At 39.0% G+C, this 27,828-nt stretch overlaps 1 protein-coding gene across 5 annotated transcripts in view; it reads right to left on the bottom strand.

Annotated features, from left to right (window-relative positions):
• LOC110524992 (sushi, nidogen and EGF-like domain-containing protein 1) overlaps positions 1-27,828 on the bottom strand; it is a 153,622-nt gene that overhangs the window by 26,410 nt on the left and 99,384 nt on the right. For all 5 annotated transcript variants that reach the window (XM_036983052.1, XM_036983011.1, XM_036982966.1 and 2 more), the window contains 6 exons: positions 15,296-15,433; positions 14,067-14,186; positions 6,899-7,015; positions 5,872-6,015; positions 1,709-1,882; positions 738-851 (listed from right to left, as the gene is read on the bottom strand). In XM_036983052.1, the coding sequence (XP_036838947.1) occupies positions 738-851; positions 1,709-1,882; positions 5,872-6,015; positions 6,899-7,015; positions 14,067-14,186; positions 15,296-15,433 (807 nt within the window). The remainder of the gene's footprint in view (positions 1-737; positions 852-1,708; positions 1,883-5,871; positions 6,016-6,898; positions 7,016-14,066; positions 14,187-15,295; positions 15,434-27,828) is intronic.

The raw sequence follows: 27,828 nt of genomic DNA on the forward strand, positions 1-27,828 counted from the left end.
GTGTAGTAGAGGTGTAGTAGAGGTGTAGTATATCTGTAGTAGAGGTGTAGTAGAGGTGTAGTACAGGTGTAGTAGACATGTAGTAGAGGTGTAGTAGACGTGTAGTAGGCGAGTAGTAGAGGTGTAGTAGACGTGTAGTAGAGGTGTAGTAGAGTTGTAGTAGAGGTGTAGAATAGGTGTAGTAGAGATGTAGTAGAGGTGTAGTAGACGTGTAGTATATCTGTAGTAGAGGTGTAGTAGAGGTGTAGAATAGGTGTAGTAGAGATGTAGTAGAGGTGTAGTAGAGGTGTAGTATATCTGTAGTAGACGTGTAGTAGAGGTGTAGTAGAGGTGTAGTATATCTGTAGTAGAGGTGTAGTACAGGTGTAGTACAGGTGTAGTACAAGTGTAGTAGAGGTGTAGTACAGGTGTAGTATATCTGTAGTAGAGGTGTAGTACAGGTGTAGTACAGGTGTAGTAGAGGTGTAGTACAGGTGTAGTACAGGTGTAGTAGAGGTGTAGTACAGGTGTAGTATATGTGTAGAACAGGTGTAGTAGAGGTGTAGTACAGGTGTAGTAGAGGTGTAGTACAGGTGTAGTAGAGGTGTAGTACAGGTGTAGTATATGTGTAGAACAGGTGTAGTAGAGGTGTAGTACAGTTGTAGTATATCTGTAGTAGAGCTGTAGTAGAGGTGTAGTAGATGTGTAGTACAGGTGTAGTAGAGGTGTAGTACAGTTGTAGTACAGGTGTAGTCTACCTGTCTGGCAGTGGTTTCCACTGAAGCCTTGGTCACATGCACACAGGTAGGTCGCCACCCTGTCCCGACATGTCCCTCCATTCAGACAAGGCTGGGACAAACACTCGTTGATCTCTGGGACAAGTGACCAAGCAATCAACCATTTGAGTACAGTGAACCAAACATGCCAACATAGACCTCTAGTTTTAATTCAGCATCCGTCTTCTGTATCTCTACGTACCAACACAGTCTTGATATTTATCACAGGGAAGATCAACTGTCCTAATTATAAACCTCTTTCTCTGACAATGTAATATCCGTTAGCGTCGGGCTCTCTGCTGGGAACACTAAGTCAACGACTGACTGTGTGTTGTTCACAAACCCCATGAATAGTTACAGTGAAGACCAATGAAAGACCCGTAACACTACACACACACACACACTACACACACTGCACACACACCACACACACCACACACTACACACACACACACACTACACACACTGCACACACACCACACACCACACACTACACACTACACACACACTACACACACTACACACACACACTACACACACACACACACACACTACACACACCACACACCACACACACACACTACACACACTACACACTACACACACACACTACACACACACACACACTACACACACTACACACACCACACACCACACACCACACACCACACACTACACACACACACTACACACACACTACACACTACACACACACACTACACACACACCACACACCACACACTACACACACACACACACACACACACACACACACACACACACACACACACACACACACACACACACACACACACACACACTACACACACACCACACACCACACACCACACACTACACACTACACACACACACACACACACACACACACACACACACACTACACACACACACACACACACACACACACGTGTTGTGTGTTACTGCATACAGACCCTGGCAGACAGGAGGTTGGCTCCAGGCCCCCTGCCCCCCACAGATGCTCTGGGTGGCCCTGGGCATGGGGGTGTATCCTGGGTGACACACGTACAGAGCCATGGAGCCTGGCGACGTAGAGGAGAACTGGAGCTCTGCATGCTTCACCTGCAGGGGGGGACCACAGTCCAGGTCTGGAAGACATAGAGACACGACAACACAGCTACATGGTTACACAGTCCAGGTCTGGAGGACAGAGAGACACGACAACACAGCTACATGGTTACACAGTCCAGGTCTGGAAGACATAGAGACACGACAACACAGCTACATGGTTACACAGTCCAGGTCTGGAGGATAGAGAGACACGACAACACAGCTATATGGTTACACAGTCCAGGAAGACAGAGAGACACGACAACACAGCTACATGGTTACACAGTCCAGGTCTGGAAGACATAGAGACACGACAACACAGCTACATGGTTACACAGTCCAGGAAGACAGAGAGACACGACAACACAGCTACATGGTTACACAGTCCAGGAAGACAGAGAGACACGACAACACAGCTACATGGTTACACAGTCCAGGAAGACAGAGAGACACGACAACACAGCTACATGGTTACACAGTCCAGGTCTGGAGGACAGAGAGACACGACAACACAGCTACATGGTTACACAGTCCAGGAAGACAGAGAGACATGACAACACAGCTACATGGTTACACAGTCCAGGTCTGGAAGACATAGAGACACGACAACACAGCTACATGGTTACACAGTCCAGGAAGACAGAGACACGACAACACAGCTACATGGTTACACAGTCCAGGTCTGGAGGACATAGAGACACGACAACACAGCTACATGGTTACACAGTCCAGGTCTGGAAGACATAGAGACACGACAACACAGCTACATGGTTACACAGTCCAGGAAGACAGAGAGACACGACAACACAGCTACATGATTACACAGTCCAGGTCTGGAAGACATAGAGACACGACAACACAGCTACATGGTTACACAGTCCAGGTCTGGAAGACATAGAGACACGACAACACAGCTACATGGTTACACAGTCCAGGAAGACAGAGAGACACGACAACACAGCTACATGGTTACACAGTCCAGGTCTGGAAGACATAGAGACACGACAACACAGCTACATGGTTACACAGTCCAGGTCTGGAAGACAGAGAGACACGACAACACAGCTACATGGTTACACAGTCCAGGTCTGGAAGACAGAGAGACACGACAACACAGCTACATGGTTACACAGTCCAGGAAGACAGAGAGACACGACAACACAGCTACATGGTTACACCGTCCAGGAAGACAGAGAGACACGACAACACAGCTACATGGTTACACAGTCCAGGTCTGGAGGACATAGAGACACGACAACACAGCTACATGGTTACACAGTCCAGGTGTGGAGGACAGAGAGACACGACAACACAGCTACATGGTTACACAGTCCAGGTCTGGAAGACAGAGAGACACGACAACACAGCTACATGGTTACACAGTCCAGGAAGACAGAGAGACACGACAACACAGCTACATGGTTACACAGTCCAGGTCTGGAGGACATAGAGACACGACAACACAGCTACATGGTTACACAGTCCAGGAAGACAGAGAGACACGACAACACAGCTACATGGTTACACAGTCCAGTTCTGGAAGACAGAGAGACACGACAACACAGCTACATGGTTACACAGTCCAGGTCTGGAAGACAGAGAGACACGACAACACAGCTACATGGTTACACAGTCCAGGAAGACAGAGAGACACGACAACACAGCTACATGGTTACACAGTCCAGTTCTGGAAGACAGAGAGACACGACAACACAGCTACATGGTTGCAGAACGAAACAGTGGCAAGATCAACCAATCACATCATCAGGATGATCTACCCTCCACTATAATGACAGTCATAGTAACAGAGATGTGACACACTACAATGACCGAGTCATAGTAACAGAGACGTGACCCACTATAATGACAGAGTCATAGTAACAGAGATGTGACCCACTACAATGACAGAGTCATAGTAACAGAGACGTGACCCACTATAATGACAGAGTCATAGTAACAGAGATGTCACCCACTATAATGACAGAGTCATAGTAACAGAGATGTGACCCACTATAATGACAGAGTCATAGTAACAGAGATGTGACCCATTACAATAACAGAGTCATAGTAACAGAGACGTGACCCACTACAATAACAGAGTCATAGTAACATAGATGTGACCCACTAGAATGACAGAGTCATAGTAACAGAGATGTGACCCACTACAATAACAGAGTCATAGTAACAGAGACGTGATCCACTACAATAACAGAGTCATAGTAACAGAGACGTTACCCACTAGAATGACAGAGTCATAGTAACAGAGATGTGACCCACTACAATGACAGAGTCATAGTAACAGAGACGTGACCCACTATAATGACAGAGTCATAGTAACAGAGATGTCACCCACTATAATGACAGAGTCATAGTAACAGAGATGTGACCCACTATAATGACAGAGTCATAGTAAAAGAGATGTGACCCACTATAATGACAGAGTCATAGTAACAGAGATGTGACCCACTAGAATGACAGAGTCATAGTAACAGAGATGTCACCCACTATAATGACAGAGTCATAGTAACAGAGATGTGACCCACTATAATGACAGAGTCATAGTAACAGAGACGTGACCCACTATAATGACAGAGTCATAGTAACAGAGATGTGACCCACTACAATAACAGAGTCATAGTAACAGAGACGTGACCCACTATAATGACAGTCATAGTAACAGAGACCTGACCCACTACAATAACAGAGTCATAGTAACAGAGATGTGACCCACTAGAATGACAGAGTCATAGTAACAGAGACGTGACCCACTATAATGACAGAGTCATAGTAACAGAGATGTGACCCACTACAATGACAGAGTCATAGTAACAGAGACGTGACCCACTATAATGACAGTCATAGTAACAGAGACGTGACCCACTAGAATGACAGAGTCATAGTAACAGAGATGTGACCCACTATAATGACAGAGTCATAGTAACAGAGATGTGACCCACTATAATAACAGAGTCATAGTAACAGAGATGTGACCCACTAGAATGACAGAGTCATAGTAACAGAGATGTGACCCATTACAATAACAGAGTCATAGTAACAGAGACGTGACCCACTACAATAACAGAGTCATAGTAACATAGATGTGACCCACTATAATGACAGTCATAGTAACAGAGACGTGACCCACTATAATGACAGAGTCATAGTAACAGAGATGTGACCCACTATAATGACAGAGTCGTAGTAACAGAGATGTGACCCACTATAATGACAGAGTCATAGTAACAAAGATGTGACCCACTAGAATGACAGAGTCATAGTAACAGAGATGTGACCCACTATAATAACAGAGTCATAGTAACAGAGACGTGACCCACTATAATGATAGAGTCATAGTAACAGAGATGTCACCCACTACAATGACAGAGTCATAGTAACAGAGATGTGACCCACTACAATAACAGAGTCATAGTAACAGAGATGTGACCCACTAGAATGACAGAGTCATAGTAACAGAGACGTGACCCACTACAATAACAGAGTCATAGTAACAGAGATGTGACCCACTACAATGACAGAGTCATAGTAACAGAGATGTGACCCACTACAATAACAGAGTCATAGTAACAGCGATGAGACCCACTACAATAACAGAGTCATAGTAACAGAGATGTACATTGTTCTGTCGAGATTGATCAGTTTCCTGTCCCAGCAGTCATCAGGGTTTTACTCGTCTTCCTCCACATTACAGATGTTGTCGATGTGGCTTTTTGCAGCGCTGAGATGATGTTATTATGATAGACCGCTGTTTAAATATCAGCCTGAGGGAGGATCACTTCTTTAAGCAGCGAGAGAGAGAGAGAGAGAGAGATACCGTCATACACATTTCCCTCTCATGGAAAACAAGGAACAGGCCACGTTACTATAATATCCACGTTTGGCTCTCGAGGAAGCTGTTCCTTCTGAATAGGATTGTTCTTTAGGCTCTCTAGACCTTGACTTTTTCTGTGAAGAAAAAAAAGGACCTTATTATAAACACATCTGATTGATTAATTGATTGACTGCTGACCTGCTGTGGAGTGTGCTGATCCCCTGCTGATGTCACAGTGTCTCCCGCTGAAGGATCCGGAACATTCACACTTGTACTTCCCAATGTAGTGGAAACATGTTCCTCCGTTCAGACAGGGGCTGGAGGAGCACGGGTCTGGCCTCCCTGGACACACACACACACACACACACACACACACACACACACACACACACACACACACAGTGAATTCCAGTAAACCATGATGTGTTGTTTTTGTGTGAGTGGAGTGTGTACATGAGTGTGTGTGTGTGTGTGTGTGTGCGTGCGTGCGCCTGTGTGTGTGCGCGTGTGTGTGTGTGTTTTGAAGTTGCTTCATCTAATTAAACATAAATGGGCTTCATCAAAAGAAAGTGATTGTAAGTTGTCCCAAACCAGCTGTGGCTTCATACTGTACAGGAGATGACTGCAATAGTCCAGAAATACTGTAGAATTACAGCCATGTGGGACACAGTACAAAACAAAAAGAAGAAAAACAAGATGGAAAGAAAGAGCCACATGGCCTTGAACTACGTCTCAGATCGGACCTACTAAAAACTTTGGAGGTGTGTGTGACTGCGTGCGTGACTGTTTGTGCGTGCGTGAGAGAGAGAGAGAGAGAAAGTGAGAGAGCGAGAGAGCGAGAGAGCGAGAGAGCGAGAGAGAGAGAGAGAGAGAGAGAGAGAGAGAGAGAGAGAGAGAGGGGGGAAGGGAGGGAGAGAAAGTGAGAGAGAGAAAGAGAGAGAGAGAGAGAGAGAGAGAGACAGAGAGAGAGAGAGAAAGTGAGAGAGAGAGAGAGAGGGAGAGAGAGAGAGAGAGAGAGAGAGAGCGAGAGAGAGAGAGGGGGGAAGGGAGGGAGAGAAAGTGAGAGAGAGAAAGAGAGAGAGAGAGAGAGAGAGAGAGAGAGAGAGAGAGAGGGAGAGAGAGAGAGAGACAGAGAGAAAGTGAGAGAGAGAGAGAGAGGGAGAGAGAGAGAGAGAGAGAGAGAGAGAGAGAGAAAGTGAGAGCGAGCGAGGGAGAGAGAACTCACCCACTTCACAGTGTTTTCCAGTGAACCTGTATGGACAGACACACAGGTAGCTCCCTGCCTCCTCTTTACAGGACCCTCCGTTACGACACAGGCCAGAGGCACAGGTATTGAGTCTGACTGGGGTAGGAGAGAACATATTCACATCAATCAATCAGTGTGAGGGGAATTATTTCAGCATACCCTTAGAAAAAAAGGTGCTATCTAGAATCTAAAAGGGTTCTTCACCTGTCCACATCGGAGAACCCTTTGAAGAACTCTGTTTGGTTACAGTTAGGGGTCCAGAAGGGACCCCCACCCGGGCAAACAGGCTAAATATTTCCCAGGGTAACGGGGAAAATGTTTCCCAGGGTAATGGGGTAAATGTTTCCCATGGTAACAGGCTAAATGTTTCCCAGGGTAATGAGGTAAATGTTTCCCATGGTAATGGGCTAAATGTTTCCCATGGAAATGGGCTAAATGTTTCCCAGGGTAATGGGGTAAATGTTTCCCATGGTAATGGGGTAAATGTTTCCCAGGGTAAAGGGGGAAATGTTTCCCATGGTAATGGGGTAAATGTTTCCCAGGGTAATGGGGGGAATGTTTCCCATGGTAATGAGGTAAATGTTTCCCAAAGGGTAATGGGCTAAATGTTTCTCAGGGTAATGGGGTAAATGTTTCCCATGGTAACAGGCTAAATGTTTCCCAGGGTAATGGGGTAAATGTTTCCCATGGTAATGGGGTAAATGTTTCCCAGGGTAATGGGGAAATGTTTCCCAGGGTAAAGGGGAAATGTTTCCCATGGTAATGGGGTAAATGTTTCCCAGGGTAAAGGGGGAAATGTTTCCCATGGTAATGGGCTAAATGTTTCCCATGGAAATGGGCTAAATGTTTCCCAGGGTAATGGGGTAAATGTTTCCCATGGTAATGGGGTAAATGTTTCCCAGGGTAAAGGGGGAAATGTTTCCCATGGTAATGGGGTAAATGTTTCCCAGGGTAATGGGGGGAATGTTTCCCATGGTAATGAGGTAAATGTTTCCCAAAGGGTAATGGGCTAAATGTTTCTCAGGGTAATGGGGTAAATGTTTCCCATGGTAACAGGCTAAATGTTTCCCAGGGTAATGGGGTAAATGTTTCCCATGGTAATGGGGTAAATGTTTCCCAGGGTAATGGGGAAATGTTTCCCAGGGTAAAGGGGAAATGTTTCCCATGGTAATGGGGTAAATGTTTCCCAGGGTAAAGGGGGAAATGTTTCCCATGGTAATGGGCTAAATGTTTCCCATGGAAATGGGCTAAATGTTTCCCATGGTAATGGGGTAAATGTTTCCCAGGGTAATGGGGAAATGTTTCCCAGGGTAAAGGGGAAATGTTTCCCAGGGTAATGGGGAAATGTTTCCCATGGTAACAGGCTAAATGTTTCCCAGGGTAATGAGGAAATGTTTCCCAGGGTAATGGGTAAATGTTTCCCATGGTAACAGGCTAAATGTTTCCCAGGGTAATGGGGGAAATGTTTCCCAGGGTAATGGGTAAATGTTTCCCATGGTAACAGGATAAATGTTTCCCAGGGTAATGGGGTAAATGTTTCCCATGGTAATGGGGTAAATGTTTCTCAGGGTAATGGGAAAATATTTCCCAGGGTAATGGGGTAAATGTTTCCCATGGTAACAGGCTAAATGTTTCCCAGGGTAATGGGGTAAATGTTTCCCATGGTAATGGGGTAAATGTTTCCCAGGGTAATGGGGTAAATGTTTCCCAGTGTAATGAGGTAAATGTTTCCCATGGTAATGGGGTAAATGTTTCCCAGGGTAATGGGGGAAATGTTTCCCATGGTAATGGGGGAAATGTTTCCCATGGTAATGGGGAATATGTTTCCCATGGTAACAGGCTAAATGTTTCCCATGGTAATGGGGTAAATGTTTCCCATGGTAATGGGGTAAATGTTTCCCAGGGTAATGGGCTAAATGTTTCTCAGGGTAATGGGGTAAATGTTTCCCATGGTAACAGGCTAAATGTTTCCCAGGGTAATGGGGTAAATATTTTCCAGGGTAATGGGGGGAATGTTTCCCAGGGTAATGGGGAAATGTTTCCCATGGTAACAGGCTAAATGTTTCCCATGGTAATGGGGAAAATGTTTCCCAGGGTAATGGGGAAATGTTTCCCAGGGTAACAGGCTAAATGTTTCCCAGGGTAATGGGGTAAATGTTTCCCATGGTAATGGGGTAATTGTTTCCCAGGGTAATGTGGAAATGTTTCCCAGGGTAATGGGGTAAATGTTTCCCATGGTAATGGGGTAAATGTTTCCCAGGGTAATGGGGAAATGTTTCCCAGGGTAATGGGGAAATGTTTCCCATGGTAACAGGCTAAATGTTTCCCAAGGGTAACGGGCTAAATGTTTCCCAGGGTAATGGGTAAATGTTTCCCATGGTAATGAGGTAAATGGTTCCCAGGGTAATGGGGTAATGTTTCCCATGGTAATGGGGTAAATGTTTCCCAAGTGTAATGGGGTAAATATTTCCCAGGGTAATGGGGTAAATGTTTCCCATGGTAATGGGGTAAATGTTTCCCATGGTAATGGGGTAAATGTTTCCCAGGGTAATGGGGTAAATGTTTCCCATGGTAATGGGGTAAATGTTTCCCAGGGTAATGGGGAAATGTTTCCCAGGGTAATGGGGAAATGTTTCCCATGGTAACAGGCTAAATGTTTCCCAAGGGTAATGGGCTAAATGTTTCCCAGGGTAATGGGTAAATGTTTCCCATGGTAATGAGGTAAATGGTTCCCAGGGTAATGGGGTAATGTTTCCCAGGGTAATGGTGCAAATGTTTCCCAGGGTAATGGGGTAAATGTTTCCCATGGTAATGGGGTAAATGTTTCCCAAGTGTAATGGGGTAAATATTTCCCAGGGTAATGGGGTAAATGTTTCCCATGGTAATGGGGTAAATGTTTCCCATGGTAAACATTTATAGATATACCATTATCCACGTCGGCAACAACGATGTTTGGATGAAACAGTCTGAGATCACCAAGTGCAACATAGCTTCAGCGTGTAAATCAGCTAGAAAGATGTGTCGGCATCGAGTAATTGTCTCTGGCCCCCTCCCAGTTAGGGGGAGTGATGAGCTCTACAGCAGAGTCTCACAACTCAATCGCTGGTTGAAAACTGTTTTCTGCCCCTCCCAAAAGATAGAATTTGTAGATAATTGGCCCGCTTTCTGGGACTCACCCACAAACAGGACCAAGCTTGGCCTGTTGAGGAGTGACGGACTCCATCCTAGCTGGAGGGGTGCTCTCATCTTATCTACCAACATAGACAGGGCTCTAACTCCTCTAGCTCCACAATGAAATAGGGTGCAGGCCAGGCAGTAGGCTGTTAGCCAGCCTGCCAGCACAATGGAGTCTGCCACTAGCACAGTCAGTGTAGTCAGCTCAGCTATCCCCATTGAGACTGTGTCTGTGCCTCGACCTAGGTTGGGCAAAACTAAACATGGCGGTGTTCGTCTTAGCAATCTCACTAGGATAAAGAACACCTCCATTCCTGTCATTATTGAAAGAGATCATGATACCTCACATCTTAAAATAGGGCTACTTAATGTTAGATCCCTTACTTCAAAGGCAATTATAGTCAATGAACTAATCACTGATCATAATCTTGATGTGATTGGCCTGACTGAAACATGGCTTAAGCCTGATGAATTTACTGTGTTAAATGAGGCCTCACCTCCTGGCTACACTAGTGACCATATCCCCCATGCATCCCGCAAAGGCGGAGGTGTTGCTAACATTTACGATAGCAAATTTAAATTCACAAAAAAAAACCGACGTTTTCGTCTTTTGAGCTTCTAGTCATGAAATCTATGCAGCCTACTCAATCACTTTTTATAGCTACTGTTTACAGGCCTCCTGGGCCATATAGAGCGTTCCTCATTGAGATCCCTGAATTCCTATCGGACCTTGTAGTCATAGCGGATAATATTCTAATCTTTGGTGACTTTAATATTCACATGGAAAAGTCCACAGACCCACTCCAAAAGGCTTTCGGAGCCATCATCGACTTAGTGGGTTTTGTCCAACATGTCTCTGGACCCACTCACTGTCACAGTCATACTCTGGACCCATTTTTTTCCCATGGAATAAATGTTGTGGATCTTAATGTTTTTCTTCATAATCCTGGACTATCGGACCACCATTTTATTACGTTTGCAATTGCAACAAATAATCTGCTCAGACCCCATCCAAAGAACATCAAAAGTCGCGTTATAAATTCACAGACAACACAAAGATTCCTTGATGTCCTTCCAGATTTCCTCTGTCTACCAAAGGATGCCAGAGGACAAAAATCAGTTAACCAGCTAACTGAGGGTAAATGTTTCCCAAGTGTAATGGGGTAAATATTTCCCAGGGTAATGGGGTAAATGTTTCCCATGGTAATGGGGTAAATGTTTCCCATGGTAATGGGGTAAATGTTTACCAGGGTAATGGGGTAAATGTTTCCCATGGTAATGGGGAAATGTTTCCCATGGTAACAGGCTAAATGTTTCCCAAGGGTAATGCGCGTTATAAATTCACAGACAACACAAAGATTCCTTGATGTCCTTCCAGATTTCCTCTGTCTACCAAAGGATGCCAGAGGACAAAAATCAGTTAACCAGCTAACTGAGGAACTCAATTTAACCTTGCGCAATACCCTAGATGCAGTTGCACCCCTAAAAACTAAAAACATTTCTCATAAGAAACTAGCTCCCTGGTACACAGAAAATACCTGAGCTCTGAAGCAAGCTTCCAGAAAATTGGAACGGAAATGGCGCCACACCAAACTGGAAGTCTTCCGACTAGCTTGGAAAGACAGTATCAAAGAGCCCTTACTGCTGCTCGATCATCCTATTTTTCCAACTTAATTGAGGAGAATAAGAACAATCCAAAATTCCTATTTGATACTGTCGCAAAGCTAACTAAAAAGCAACATTCCCCAAGAGAGGATGGCTTTCACTTCAGCAGTGATAAATTCATGAACTTCTTTGTGGAAAAGATCATGATTATTAGAAAGCAAATTACGGACTCCTCTTTAAATCTGCGTATTCCTTCAAAGCTCAGTTGTCCTGAGTCTGCACAACTCTGCCAGGACCTGGGATCAAGAGAGACGCTCAAGTGTTTTAGTACTATATCTCTTGACACAATGATGAAAATAATCATGGCCTCTAAACCTTCAAGCTGCATACTGGACCCTATTCCAACTAAACTACTGAAAGAGCTGCTTCCTGTGCTTGGCCATCCTATGTTGAACATAATAAACGGCTCTCTATCCACCAAATGTGTACCAAACTCACTAAAAGTGGCAGTAATAAAGCCTCTCTTGAAAAAGCCAAACCTTGACCCAGAAAATATAAAAAAATATTGGTCTATATCGAATCTTCCATTCCTCTCTTTTTAGAAAAGGCTGTTGCGCAGCAACTCACCGCCTTCCTGAAGACAAACAATGAATACAAAATGCTTCACTCTGGTTTTAGACCCCATCAAAGCACAGAGACTGCACTCGTGAAGGTGGTAAATGACCTTTTAATGGCATCAGACCGAGGCTCTGCATCTGTCCTCGTGCTCCTAGACCTTAGTGCTGCTTTTGATACCATCGATCACCACATTCTTTTGGAGAGATTGGAAACCCCGAATTGGTCCACACGGACAAGTTCTGGCCTGGTTTAGATCTTATCTGTCGGAAAGATATCAGTTTGTCTCTGTGAATGGTTTGTCCTCTGACAAATCAACTGTCAATTTCGGTGTTCCTCAAGGTTCCGTTTTAGGACCACCATTGTTTTCACTATATATTTTACCTCTTGGGGATGTCAATTGAAAACATAATGTTAACTTTCACTGCTATGCTGATGACACACAGCTGTACATTTTAATGAAACATGGTGAAGCCCCAAAACTGCCCTCGCTAGAAGCATGTGTTTCAGACATGAGGAAGTGGATGGCTGCAAACTTTCTACTTTTAAACTCAGACAAAACGGAAATGCTTGTTCTAGGTTCCAAGAAACAAAGAGATCTTCTGTTGAATCTGACAATTAATCTTAATGGTTGTACAGTCGTCTCAAATAAAACTGTGAAGGACCTCGGCGTTACTCTGGACCCTGATCTCTCTTTTGAAGAACATATCAAGACTGTTTCAAGGACAGCTTTTTTCCATCTACGTAACATTGCAAAAATCAGAAACTTGCTGTCCAAAAAGGATGTAGAAAAATGAATCCATGCTTTTGTCACTTCTAGGTTAGACTACTGCAATGCTGTACTTTCCGGCCTCCCGGAAAAAGCACTAAATAAACTTCAGTTAGTGCTAAATACGGCTGCTAAAATCCTGACTAGAACCCAAAAAATTGATCATATTACTCCAGTGCTAGCCTCCCTACACTGGCTTCCTGTCAAGGCAAGGGCTGAGGGCCTGTGATTATTATTATTTGACCAAGCTGGTCGTTTATGAACATTTGAACATCGTGGCCATGTTCTGTTATAATCTCCACCCGGCACAGCTAGAAGAGGACTGGCCACCCCACATAGCCTGGTTCCTCTCTAGGTTTCTTCCTAGGTTTTGGCCTTTCTAGGGAGTTTTTCCTAGCCACCGTTCTTCTACACCTGCATTGCTTGCTGTTTGGGGTTTTGGGCTGGGTTTCTGTACAGCACTTTGAGATATCAGCTGATGTACGAAGGGCTATATAAATACATTTGATTTGATTTGATTTGTAATGGGGTAAATGTTTCCCAGGGTAATGGGGTAAATGTTTCCCAGGGTAATGGGGTAAATGTTTCCCATGGTAATGGGGTAAATGTTTCCCAGGGTAATGGGGTAAATGTTTCCCAGGTTAATGGGCTAAATGTTTCCCAGGGTAATGGGGTAAATGTTTCCCAGGTTAATAGGGTAAATGTTTCCCAGGGTAATGGGCTAAATGTTTCCCAGGGTAATGGGCTAAATGTTTCCCAGGGTAATGGGCTAAATGTTTCCCAGGGTAATGGGCTAAATGTTTCCCAGGGTAATGGGCTAAATGTTTCCCAGGGTAATGGGGTAAATGTTTGCCAGGGTAATGGGGTAAATGTTTCCCATGGTAATGGGGTAAATGTTTCCCAGGTGAATGGGGTAAATGTTTCCCATGGTAATGGGGTAAATGTTTCCCAGGGTAATGGGGTAAAAGCATGTGGTCATACTACCTTTCTCACAGTGCTTCCCTCTGTATCCATGCTTGCACTCGCAGGTGTAGCCTCCATCCCTCTCATAGCACTGACCTCCGTTCAGACACGGAGACGAATCACAGACCGATCGAGGCTGTACTGGAAAACACACACACACACACACACACACACACACACACACACACACACACACACACACACACACACACACACACACACACACACACACACACACACACACACACACACACACACACACACACACACCAGAGGAAGGTAAAAACCTCCTAACTTTAATGTGAGAGTGTGGGCATGGTTCAGTCATTAGAAACACATGGATGATCTGTCACTCCAATTTATCTTTCCCAAACAGTGAATGTGACTCTCACACACACGGCGAGCCACCCGCCTCGACACGAGAGACTGGCCTGGCATAGAGTTTGTTTATCACTATAGTAACCAGGCTCTGGTGTACAGCAACACTATAGTACATAGTCAGAGAGCCCTGTTCCTTGGGACCACATGGTAGGAGAGAAGGAGGAAGAGGAAGGAGGAAGAGGAGGAAGATCAGGAGGAAGAGGAGGAGGAGGAAGAAGAAGAGGAGGAGGAGGAGGAGGAAGAGGAGGAAGATCAGGAGGAGAGAGGAGGAGGAAGAAGATCAGAAGGAAGAGGAGGAGGAAGAAGAAGAGGAGCAGGAGGAGGATGAAGAGAAGGAGGATGAATAGGGTGGGGAGGAAGATCAGGAGGAAGAGGAGGAGGAGGAGGAGTAGGAAGAGAAGGAGGAGAAGGAGGAGGAAGATCAGGAGGAAGAGAAGGAGGAAGAAGATGAGGATGAGGAGGAGGAGTAGGAAGAGAAGGAGGAGAAGGAGGAGGAAGATCAGGAGGAAGAGGAGGAGGAGTAGGAAGAGATGGAGGTGAAGGAGGAGGAAGATCAGGAGGAAGAAGAGGAAGATGAGGAGGAGGCGGAGTAGGAAGAGGAAGAGGAGGCGTAGGAGGGGGAGGAGGAGGAAGAAGAGGAAGATGAGGAGGAGGAAGAAGAGGAAGATGAAGAGGGGGAGGCAGAGTAGGTAGAGGAAGAGGAGGCGTAGGAGGAGGAAGAGGAGGAGTAAAAGGAAGAGGAAGTGGAAGAGGAGGAGGAAGAGTAGAAGGAAGAGGAGGAGGAGGAAGAGAAGGAGGATGAAGAGTAAAAGGAAGAGGAAGAGGAGGAAGAGGAGGAGGTGAAGAAGAAGAAGACAGTAGGCTCTTACCATAGGGAGGATAGAAGTCCCTGTGATCTAGGTCTGCCACACCTGTCTGACAGGTACACAGGTAAGTTCCTCCGTACTCCAGACAGGGTCCTCCGTCAGGACACGGCCTGCTGTTGCTGCATGGGGTCTGGGTCACCTCTAAGGAGGACAGGAGGGTCAGAAAGAGAGAAACAGCATGATAAAACTGACAACACTAAGTGAAGGACAGTCACTATTCAAGCCTAATCTGACACTCTGAAAATACATATTTACAGCCTACCTACTCTGGTACTGGTACTGGTACCAAACTGACAGTAGAGTCCAGTATATAATATGATATGATATGCACCAAACTGACAGTAGAGTCCAGTATATAATATGATATGTACCAAACTGACAGTAGAGTCCAGTATATAATATGATATGATATGTACCAAACTGACAGTAGAGTCCAGTATGTAATATGATATGATATGTACCAAACTGACAGTAGAGTCCAGTATATAATATGATATGATATGTACTAAACTGACAGTAGAGTCCAGTATATAATATGATATGATATGTACCAAACTGACAGTAGAGTCCAGTATATAATATGATATGATATGTACTAAACTGACAGTAGAGTCCAGTATATAATATGATATGATATGTACTAAACTGACAGTAGAGTCCAGTATATAATATGATATGATATGTACCAAACTGACAGTAGAGTCCTGTATATAATATGATATGATATGTACTAAACTGACAGTAGAGTCCAGTATATAATATGATATGATATGTACTAAACTGACAGTAGAGTCCAGTATATAATATAATATGATATGCACCAAACTGACAGTAGAGTCCTGTATATAATATGATATGATATGTACCAAACTGACAGTAGAGTCCTGTATATAATATGATATGATATGTACCAAACTGACAGTAGAGTCCAGTATATAATATGATATGATATGCACCAAACTGACAGTAGAGTCCAGTATATAATATGATATGATATGTACCAAACTGACAGTAGAGTCCAGTATATAATATGATATGTACCAAACTGACAGTAGAGTCCTGTATATAATATGATATGATATGTACCAAACTGACAGTAGAGTCCAGTATATAATATGATATGATATGTACCAAACTGACAGTAGAGTCCAGTATATAATATGATACGTACCAAACTGACAGTAGAGTCCAGTATATAATATGATATGTACCAAACTGACAGTAGAGTCCAGTATATAATATGATATGATATGCACCAAACTGACAGTAGAGTCCAGTATATAATATGATATGTACCAAACTGACAGTAGAGTCCAGTATATAATATAATATGATATGTACCAAACTGACAGTAGAGTCCAGTACATAATATGATATGATATGTACTAAACTGACAGTAGAGTCCAGTATATAATATGATATGTACCAAACTGACAGTAGAGTCCAGTATATAATATAATATGATATGCACCAAACTGACAGTAGAGTCCAGTATATAATATGATATGTACCAAACTGACAGTAGAGTCCAGTATATAATATGATATGTACCAAACTGATAGTAGAGTCCTGTATATAATATAATATGATATGTACCAAACTGACAGTAGAGTCCAGTACATAATATGATATGATATGTACTAAACTGACAGTAGAGTCCAGTATATAATATGATATGATATGTACCAAACTGACAGTAGAGTCCAGTATATAATATGATATGTACCAAACTGACAGTAGAGTCCAGTATATAATATGATATGATATGTACCAAACTGACAGTAGAGTCCTGTATATAATATGATATGATATGTACCAAACTGACAGTAGAGTCCAGTATATAATATAATATGATATGTACCAAACTGACAGTAGAGTCCTGTATATAATATAATATGATATGTACCAAACTGATGGTAGAGTCCAGTATATAATATGATATGTACCAAACTGACAGTAGAGTCCAGTATATAATATAATATGATATGTACCAAACTGATGGTAGAGTCCAGTATATAATATAATATGTACCAAACTGACAGTAGAGTCCAGTATATAATATGATATGTACTAAACTGACAGTAGAGTCCTGTATATAATATAATATGATATGTACCAAACTGACAGTAGAGTCCAGTATATAATATAATATGATATGTACTAAACTGACAGTAGAGTCCTGTATATAATATAATATGATATGTACCAAACTGACAGTAGAGTCCTGTATATAATATAATATGATATGTACTAAACTGACAGTAGAGTCCAGTACATAATATGATATGATATGTACTAAACTGACAGTAGAGTCCTGTATATAATATAATATGATATGTACCAAACTGACAGTAGAGTCCAGTATATAATATGATATGTACCAAACTGACAGTAGAGTCCAGTATATAATATAATATGATATGTACCAAACTGACAGTAGAGTCCAGTATATAATATGATATGATATGTACCAAACTGACAGTAGAGTCCAGTATATAATATGATATGTACCAAACTGACAGTAGAGTCCAGTATATAATATAATATGATATGTACCAAACTGACAGTAAAGTCCAGTATATAATATGATATGATATGTACCAAACTGACAGTAGAGTCCAGTATATAATATGATATGTACTAAACTGACAGTAGAGTCCAGTATATAATATAATATGATATGTACTAAACTGACAGTAGAGTCCAGTATGTAATATGATATGATATGTACCAAACTGACAGTAGAGTCCAGTATATAATATGATATGATATGTACCAAACTGACAGTAGAGTCCAGTATATAATATGATATGATATGTACCAAACTGACAGTAGAGTCCTCTATATAATATAATATGATACGTACCAAACTGACAGTAGAGTCCAGTATATAATATGATATGATATGTACCAAACTGACAGTAGAGTCCTCTATATAATATGATATGATATGTACCAAACTGACAGTAGAGTCCAGTATATAATATGATATGATATGTACCAAACTGACAGTAGAGTCCAGTATATAATATAATATGATACGTACCAAACTGACAGTAGAGTCCTCTATATAATATGATATGATATGTACCAAACTGACAGTAGAGTCCAGTATATAATATGATATGTACCAAACTGACAGTAGAGTCCAGTATATAATATGATATGATATGTACCAAACTGACAGTAGAGTCCAGTATATAATATGATATGATATGTACCAAACTGACAGTAGAGTCCAGTATATAATATAATATGATATGTACCAAACTGACAGTAGAGTCCAGTATATAATATGATATGATATGTACCAAACTGACAGTAGAGTCCAGTATATAATATGATATGATATGTACCAAACTGACAGTAGAGTCCAGTATATAATATGATATGTACCAAACTGACAGTAGAGTCCAGTATATCATATGATATGTACCAAACTGACAGTAGAGTCCAGTATATAATATGATATGTACCAAACTGACAGTAGAGTCCAGTATATCATATGATATGTACCAAACTGACAGTAGAGTCCAGTATATAATATGATACGTACCAAACTGACAGTAGAGTCCAGTATATAATATGATATGTACCAAACTGACAGTAGAGTCCAGTATATAATATAATATGATATGTACCAAACTGACAGTAGAGTCCAGTATATAATATGATATGTACCAAACTGACAGTAGAGTCCAGTATATAATATGATATGATATGTACCAAACTGACAGTAGAGTCCAGTATATAATATGATATGTACCAAACTGACAGTAGAGTCCAGTATATAATATGATATGATATGTACCAAACTGACAGTAGAGTCCAGTATATAATATAATATGATATGTACCAAACTGACAGTAGAGTCCAGTATATAATATGATATGATATGTACCAAACTGACAGTAGAGTCCAGTATATAATATGATATGTACCAAACTGACAGTAGAGTCCAGTATATAATATGATATGTACCAAACTGACAGTAGAGTCCAGTATATAATATGATATGTACCAAACTGACAGTAGAGTCCAGTATATAATATAATATGATACGTACCAAACTGACAGTAGAGTCCAGTATATAATATGATATGATATGTACCAAACTGACAGTAGAGTCCAGTATATAATATAATATGTACCAAACTGATAGTAGAGTCCAGTATATAATATGATATGTACCAAACTGACAGTAGAGTCCAGTATATAATATAATATGTACCAAACTGACAGTAGAGTCCAGTATATAATATGATATGATATGTACCAAACTGACAGTAGAGTCCAGTATATAATATAATATGTACCAAACTGACAGTAGAGTCCAGTATATAATATGATATGTACCAAACTGACAGTAGAGTCCAGTATATAATATGATATGTACCAAACTGACAGTAGAGTCCAGTATATAATATGATATGATATGTACCAAACTGACAGTAGAGTCCAGTATATAATATAATATGATACGTACCAAACTGACAGTAGAGTCCAGTATATAATATGATATGTACCAAACTGACAGTAGAGTCCAGTATATAATATAATATGATATGTACCAAACTGACAGTAGAGTCCAGTATATAATATGATATGTACCAAACTGACAGTAGATTCCAGTATATCATATGATATGTACCAAACTGACAGTAGAGTCCAGTATATAATATGATATGTACCAAACTGACAGTAGAGTCCAGTATATCATATGATATGTACCAAACTGACAGTAGAGTCCAGTATATAATATAATATGATATGTACCAAACTGACAGTAGAGTCCAGTATATAATATGATATGTACCAAACTGACAGTAGAGTCCTGTATATAATATGATATGTACCAAACTGACAGTAGAGTCCTGTATATAATATAATATGATATGTACCAAACTGACAGTAGAGTCCAGTATATAATATAATATGATATGTACCAAACTGACAGTAGAGTCCTCTATATAATATGATATGATATGTACCAAACTGACAGTAGAGTCCAGTATATAATATGATATGATATGTACCAAACTGACAGTAGAGTCCAGTATATAATATAATATGATATGTACCAAACTGACAGTAGAGTCCAGTATATAATATGATATGATATGTACCAAACTGACAGTAGAGTCCAGTATATAATATGATACGTACCAAACTGACAGTAGAGTCCAGTATATAATATAATATGTACCAAACTGACAGTAGAGTCCTGTATATAATATGATATGTACCAAACTGACAGTAGAGTCCTGTATATAATATAATATGATATGTACCAAACTGACAGTAGAGTCCAGTATATAATATGATATGATACGTACCAAACTGACAGTAGAGTCCTGTATATAATATGATATGTACCAAACTGACAGTAGAGTCCAGTATATAATATGATATGATATGTACCAAACTGACAGTAGAGTCCAGTATATAATATAATATGATATGTACCAAACTGACAGTAGAGTCCAGTATATAATATGATATGATATGTACTAAACTGACAGTAGAGTCCAGTATATAATATGATATGTACCAAACTGATAGTAGAGTCCAGTATATAATATGATATGTACCAAACTGACAGTAGAGTCCAGTATATAATATAATATGATATGTACCAAACTGACAGTAGAGTCCAGTATATAATATAATATGATATGTACCAAACTGACAGTAGAGTCCAGTATATAATATGATATGATATGTACCAAACTGACAGTAGAGTCCAGTATATAATATAATATGATATGTACCAAACTGACAGTAGAGTCCAGTATATAATATGACATGTACCAAACTGACAGTAGAGTCCAGTATATAATATGATATGTACCAAACTGACAGTAGAGTCCAGTATATAATATGATATGATATGAACCAAACTGACAGTAGAGTCCAGTATATAATATGATATGTACCAAACTGACAGTAGAGTCCAGTATATAATATGATATGATATGTACCAAACTGACAGTAGTGTCCAGTATATAATATGATATGTACCAAACTGACAGTAGAGTCCTGTATATAATATGATATGTACCAAACTGACAGTAGAGTCCTGTATATAATATAATATGATATGTACCAAACTGACAGTAGAGTCCAGTATATAATATGATATGATATGTACCAAACTGACAGTAGAGTCCTGTATATAATATGATATGATATGTACCAAACTGACAGTAGAGTCCTGTATATAATATGATATGATATGTACCAAACTGACAGTAGAGTCCAGTATATAATATGATATGATATGTACCAAACTGACAGTAGAGTCCAGTATATAATATGATACGTACTAAACTGACAGTAGAGTCCAGTATATAATATAATATGATACGTACCAAACTGACAGTAGAGTCCAGTATATAATATGATATGATATGTACCAAACTGACAGTAGAGTCCTCTATATAATATGATATGATATGTACCAAACTGACAGTAGAGTCCAGTATATAATATGATATGATATGTACCAAACTGACAGTAGAGTCCAGTATATAATATGATACGTACTAAACTGACAGTAGAGTCCAGTATATAATATAATATGATACGTACCAAACTGACAGTAGAGTCCAGTATATAATATGATATGATATGTACCAAACTGACAGTAGAGTCCAGTATATAATATGATATGTACCAAACTGACAGTAGAGTCCAGTATATAATATGATATGATATGTACCAAACTGACAGTAGAGTCCAGTATATAATATAATATGATATGTACCAAACTGACAGTAGAGTCCAGTATATAATATGATATGATATGTACCAAACTGACAGTAGAGTCCAGTATATAATATGATATGTACCAAACTGACAGTAGAGTCCAGTATATAATATGATATGATATGTACCAAACTGACAGTAGAGTCCAGTATATAATATGATATGTACCAAACTGACAGTAGAGTCCAGTATATAATATGATATGTACCAAACTGACAGTAGAGTCCAGTATATAATATGATACGTACCAAACTGACAGTAGAGTCCAGTATATAATATGATATGTACCAAACTGACAGTAGAGTCCAGTATATCATATGATATGTACCAAACTGACAGTAGAGTCCAGTATATAATATAATATGATATGTACCAAACTGACAGTAGAGTCCAGTATATAATATAATATGATATGTACCAAACTGACAGTAGAGTCCAGTATATAATATGATATGTACCAAACTGACAGTAGAGTCCAGTATATAATATGATATGTACCAAACTGACAGTAGAGTCCAGTATATAATATGATATGTACCAAACTGACAGTAGAGTCCAGTATATAATATAATATGATATGTACCAAACTGACAGTAGAGTCCAGTATATAATATAATATGCTATGTACCAAACTGACAGTAGAGTCCTGTATATAATATAATATGATATGAACCAAACTGACAGTAGAGTCCAGTATATAATATAATATGATATGTACCAAACTGACAGTAGAGTCCAGTATATAATATGATATGATATGTACCAAACTGACAGTAGAGTCCAGTATATAATATGATATGTACCAAACTGACAGTAGAGTCCAGTATATAATATGATATGTACCAAACTGACAGTAGAGTCCAGTATATAATATGATATGATATGTACCAAACTGACAGTAGAGTCCAGTATATAATATGATATGTACCAAACTGACAGTAGAGTCCAGTATATAATATGATATGATATGTACCAAACTGACAGTAGAGTCCAGTATATAATATGATATGTACCAAACTGACAGTAGAGTCCAGTATATAATATAATATGATATGTACCAAACTGACAGTAGAGTCCAGTATATAATATGATATGATATGTACCAAACTGACAGTAGAGTCCAGTATATAATATGATATGTACCAAACTGACAGTAGAGTCCTGTATATAATATGATATGTACCAAACTGACAGTAGAGTCCAGTATATAATATGATATGTACCAAACTGACAGTAGAGTCCAGTATATAATATAATATGATATGTACCAAACTGACAGTAGAGTCCAGTATATAATATGATATGATATGTACCAAACTGACAGTAGAGTCCAGTATATAATATAATATGATATGTACCAAACTGACAGTAGAGTCCAGTATATAATATGATATGATATGTACCAAACTGACAGTAGAGTCCAGTATATAATATGATATGTACCAAACTGACAGTAGAGTCCAGTATATAATATAATATGATATGTACCAAACTGACAGTAGAGTCCTGTATATAATATGATATGTACCAAACTGACAGTAGAGTCCAGTATATAATATGATATGATACGTACCAAACTGACAGTAGAGTCCAGTATATAATATAATATGATATGTACCAAACTGACAGTAGAGTCCTGTATATAATATGATATGTACCAAACTGACAGTAGAGTCCTGTATATAATATGATATGATACGTACCAAACTGACAGTAGAGTCCAGTATATAATATGATATGATATGTACCAAACTGACAGTAGAGTCCAGTATATAATATGATATGATATGTACCAAACTGACAGTAGAGTCCAGTATATAATATGATATGATATGTACCAAACTGACAGTAGAGTCCTGTATATAATATGATATGATATGTACCAAACTGACAGTAGAGTCCAGTATATAATATGATATGATATGTACCAAACTGACAGTAGAGTCCTGTATATAATATGATATGATATGTACCAAACTGACAGTAGAGTCCTGTATATAATATGATATGATATGTACCAAACTGACAGTAGAGTCCTGTATATAATATGATATGTACCAAACTGACAGTAGAGTCCAGTATATAATATGATATGATATGTACCAAACTGACAGTAGAGTCCTGTATATAATATGATATGATATGTACCAAACTGACAGTAGAGTCCAGTATATAATATGATATGATATGTACCAAACTGACAGTAGAGTCCTGTATATAATATAATATGATATGTACCAAACTGACAGTAGAGTCCAGTATATAATATGATATGATATGTACCAAACTGACAGTAGAGTCCTGTATATAATATGATATGATATGTACCAAACTGACAGTAGAGTCCAGTATATAATATGATATGATATGTACCAAACTGACAGTAGAGTCCTGTATATAATATGATATGATATGTACCAAACTGACAGTAGAGTCCAGTATATACTATGATATGTACCAAACTGACAGTAGAGTCCAGTATATAATATGATATGATATGTACCAAACTGACAGTAGAGTCCAGTATATAATATGATATGATATGTACCAAACTGACAGTAGAGTCCAGTATATAATATGATATGTACCAAACTGACAGTAGAGTCCAGTATATAATATAATATGATATGTACCAAACTGACAGTAGAGTCCTGTATATAATATGATATGTACCAAACTGACAGTAGAGTCCAGTATATAATATGATATGATATGTACCAAACTGACAGTAGAGTCCAGTATATAATATGATATGTACCAAACTGACAGTAGAGTCCAGTATATAATATGATATGATATGTACCAAACTGACAGTAGAGTCCAGTATATAATATAATATGATATGTACCAAACTGACAGTAGAGTCCTGTATATAATATGATATGATATGTACCAAACTGACAGTAGAGTCCAGTATATAATATGATATGATATGTACCAAACTGACAGTAGAGTCCAGTATATAATATGATATGTACCAAACTGACAGTAGAGTCCAGTATATAATATGATATGATATGTACCAAACTGACAGTAGAGTCCTGTATATAATATGATATGTACCAAACTGACAGTAGAGTCCAGTATATAATATGATATGATATGTACCAAACTGACAGTAGAGTCCAGTATATAATATGATATGATATGTACCAAACTGACAGTAGAGTCCAGTATATAATATGATATGATATGTACCAAACTGACAGTAGAGTCCTGTATATAATATGATATGATATGTACCAAACTGACAGTAGAGTCCAGTATATAATATGATATGTACCAAACTGACAGTAGAGTCCAGTATATAATATGATATGTACCAAACTGACAGTAGAGTCCAGTATATAATATGATATGATATGCACCAAACTGACAGTAGAGTCCAGTATATAATATGATATGTACCAAACTGACAGTAGAGTCCAGTATATAATATGATATGAACCAAACTGACAGTAGAGTCCTGTATATAATATGATATGTACCAAACTGACAGTAGAGTCCAGTATATAATATGATATGATATGTACCAAACTGACAGTAGAGTCCTGTATATAATATGATATGATATGTACCAAACTGACAGTAGAGTCCAGTATATAATATGATATGTACCAAACTGACAGTAGAGTCCAGTATATAATATGATATGTACCAAACTGACAGTAGAGTCCAGTATATAATATAATATGATATGTACTAAACTGACAGTAGAGTCCTGTATATAATATGATATGATATGTACCAAACTGACAGTAGAGTCCAGTATATAATATAATATGATATGTACCAAACTGACAGTAGAGTCCAGTATATAATATGATATGATATGTACCAAACTGACAGTAGAGTCCTGTATATAATATGATATGATATGTACCAAACTGACAGTAGAGTCCAGTATATAATATGATATGTACCAAACTGACAGTAGAGTCCAGTATATAATATCATATGATATGTACCAAACTGATAGTAGAGTCCAGTATATAATATGATATGATATGTACCAAACTGATAGTAGAGTCCAGTATATAATATGATATGATATGTACCAAACTGACAGTAGAGTCCAGTATATAATATAATATGATATGTACCAAACTGACAGTAGAGTCCAGTATATAATATGATATGATATGTACCACACTGACAGTAGAGTCCAGTATATAATATGATATGATATGTACCAAACTGACAGTAGAGTCCAGTATATAATATAATATGATATGTACCAAACTGACAGTAGAGTCCAGTATATAATATAATATGATATGTACCAAACTGACAGTAGAGTCCAGTATATAATATAATATGATATGTACCAAACTGACAGTAGAGTCCTGTATATAATATAATATGATATGTACCAAACTGACAGTAGAGTCCAGTATATAATATAATATGATATGTACCAAACTGACAGTAGAGTCCAGTATATAATATGATATGATATGTACCAAACTGATGGTAGAGTCCAGTATATAATATGATATGTACCAAACTGATAGTAGAGTCCAGTATATAATATAATATGTACCAAACTGACAGTAGAGTCCTGTATATAATATGATATGTACCAAACTGATAGTAGAGTCCAGTATATACTATGATATGTACCAAACTGATAGTAGAGTCCAGTATATAATATAATATGTACCAAACTGACAGTAGAGTCCTGTATATAATATGATATGTACCAAACTGATAGTAGAGTCCTGTATATAATATAATATGATATGTACCAAACTAACAGTAGAGTCCAGTATATACTATGATATGTACCAAACTGACAGTAGAGTCCAGTATATAATATGATATGATATGTACCAAACTGACAGTAGAGTCCAGTATATAATATGATATGATATGCACCAAACTGACAGTAGAGTCCAGTATATAATATGATACGTACCAAACTGACAGTAGAGTCCAGTATATAATATGATATGTACCAAACTGATAGTAGAGTCCAGTATATAATATGATATGTACCAAACTGACAGTAGAGTCCAGTATATAATATGATATGTACCAAACTGACAGTAGAGTCCAGTATATAATATGATATGTACCAAACTGACAGTAGAGTCCAGTATATAATATAATATGATATGTACCAAACTAACAGTAGAGTCCAGTATATAATATGATATGTACCAAACTGACAGTAGAGTCCAGTATATAATATGATATGTACCAAACTGATAGTAGAGTCCAGTATATAATATGATATGTACCAAACTGACAGTAGAGTCCAGTATATAATATGATATGTACCAAACTGACAGTAGAGTCCAGTATATAATATGATATGATATGCACCAAACTGACAGTAGAGTCCAGTATATAATATGATATGTACCAAACTGACAGTAGAGTCCAGTATATAATATGATATGTACCAAACTGACAGTAGAGTCCAGTATATAATATAATATGATATGTACCAAACTGACAGTAGAGTCCAGTATATAATATGATATGATACGTACCAAACTGACAGTAGAGTCCAGTATATAATATGATATGTACCAAACTGACAGTAGAGTCCTGTATATAATATAATATGATATGTACCAAACTGACAGTAGAGTCCTGTATATAATATAATATGATATGTACCAAACTGACAGTAGAGTCCTGTATATAATATAATATGATATGTACCAAACTGACAGTAGAGTCCTGTATATAATATGATATGATATGTACCAAACTGACAGTAGAGTCCAGTATATAATATGATATGATATGTACCAAAC

This window comes from Oncorhynchus mykiss, chromosome 1, assembly GCF_013265735.2.
Source record: "Oncorhynchus mykiss isolate Arlee chromosome 1, USDA_OmykA_1.1, whole genome shotgun sequence".
Lineage (NCBI taxonomy): Eukaryota > Metazoa > Chordata > Actinopteri > Salmoniformes > Salmonidae > Oncorhynchus > Oncorhynchus mykiss.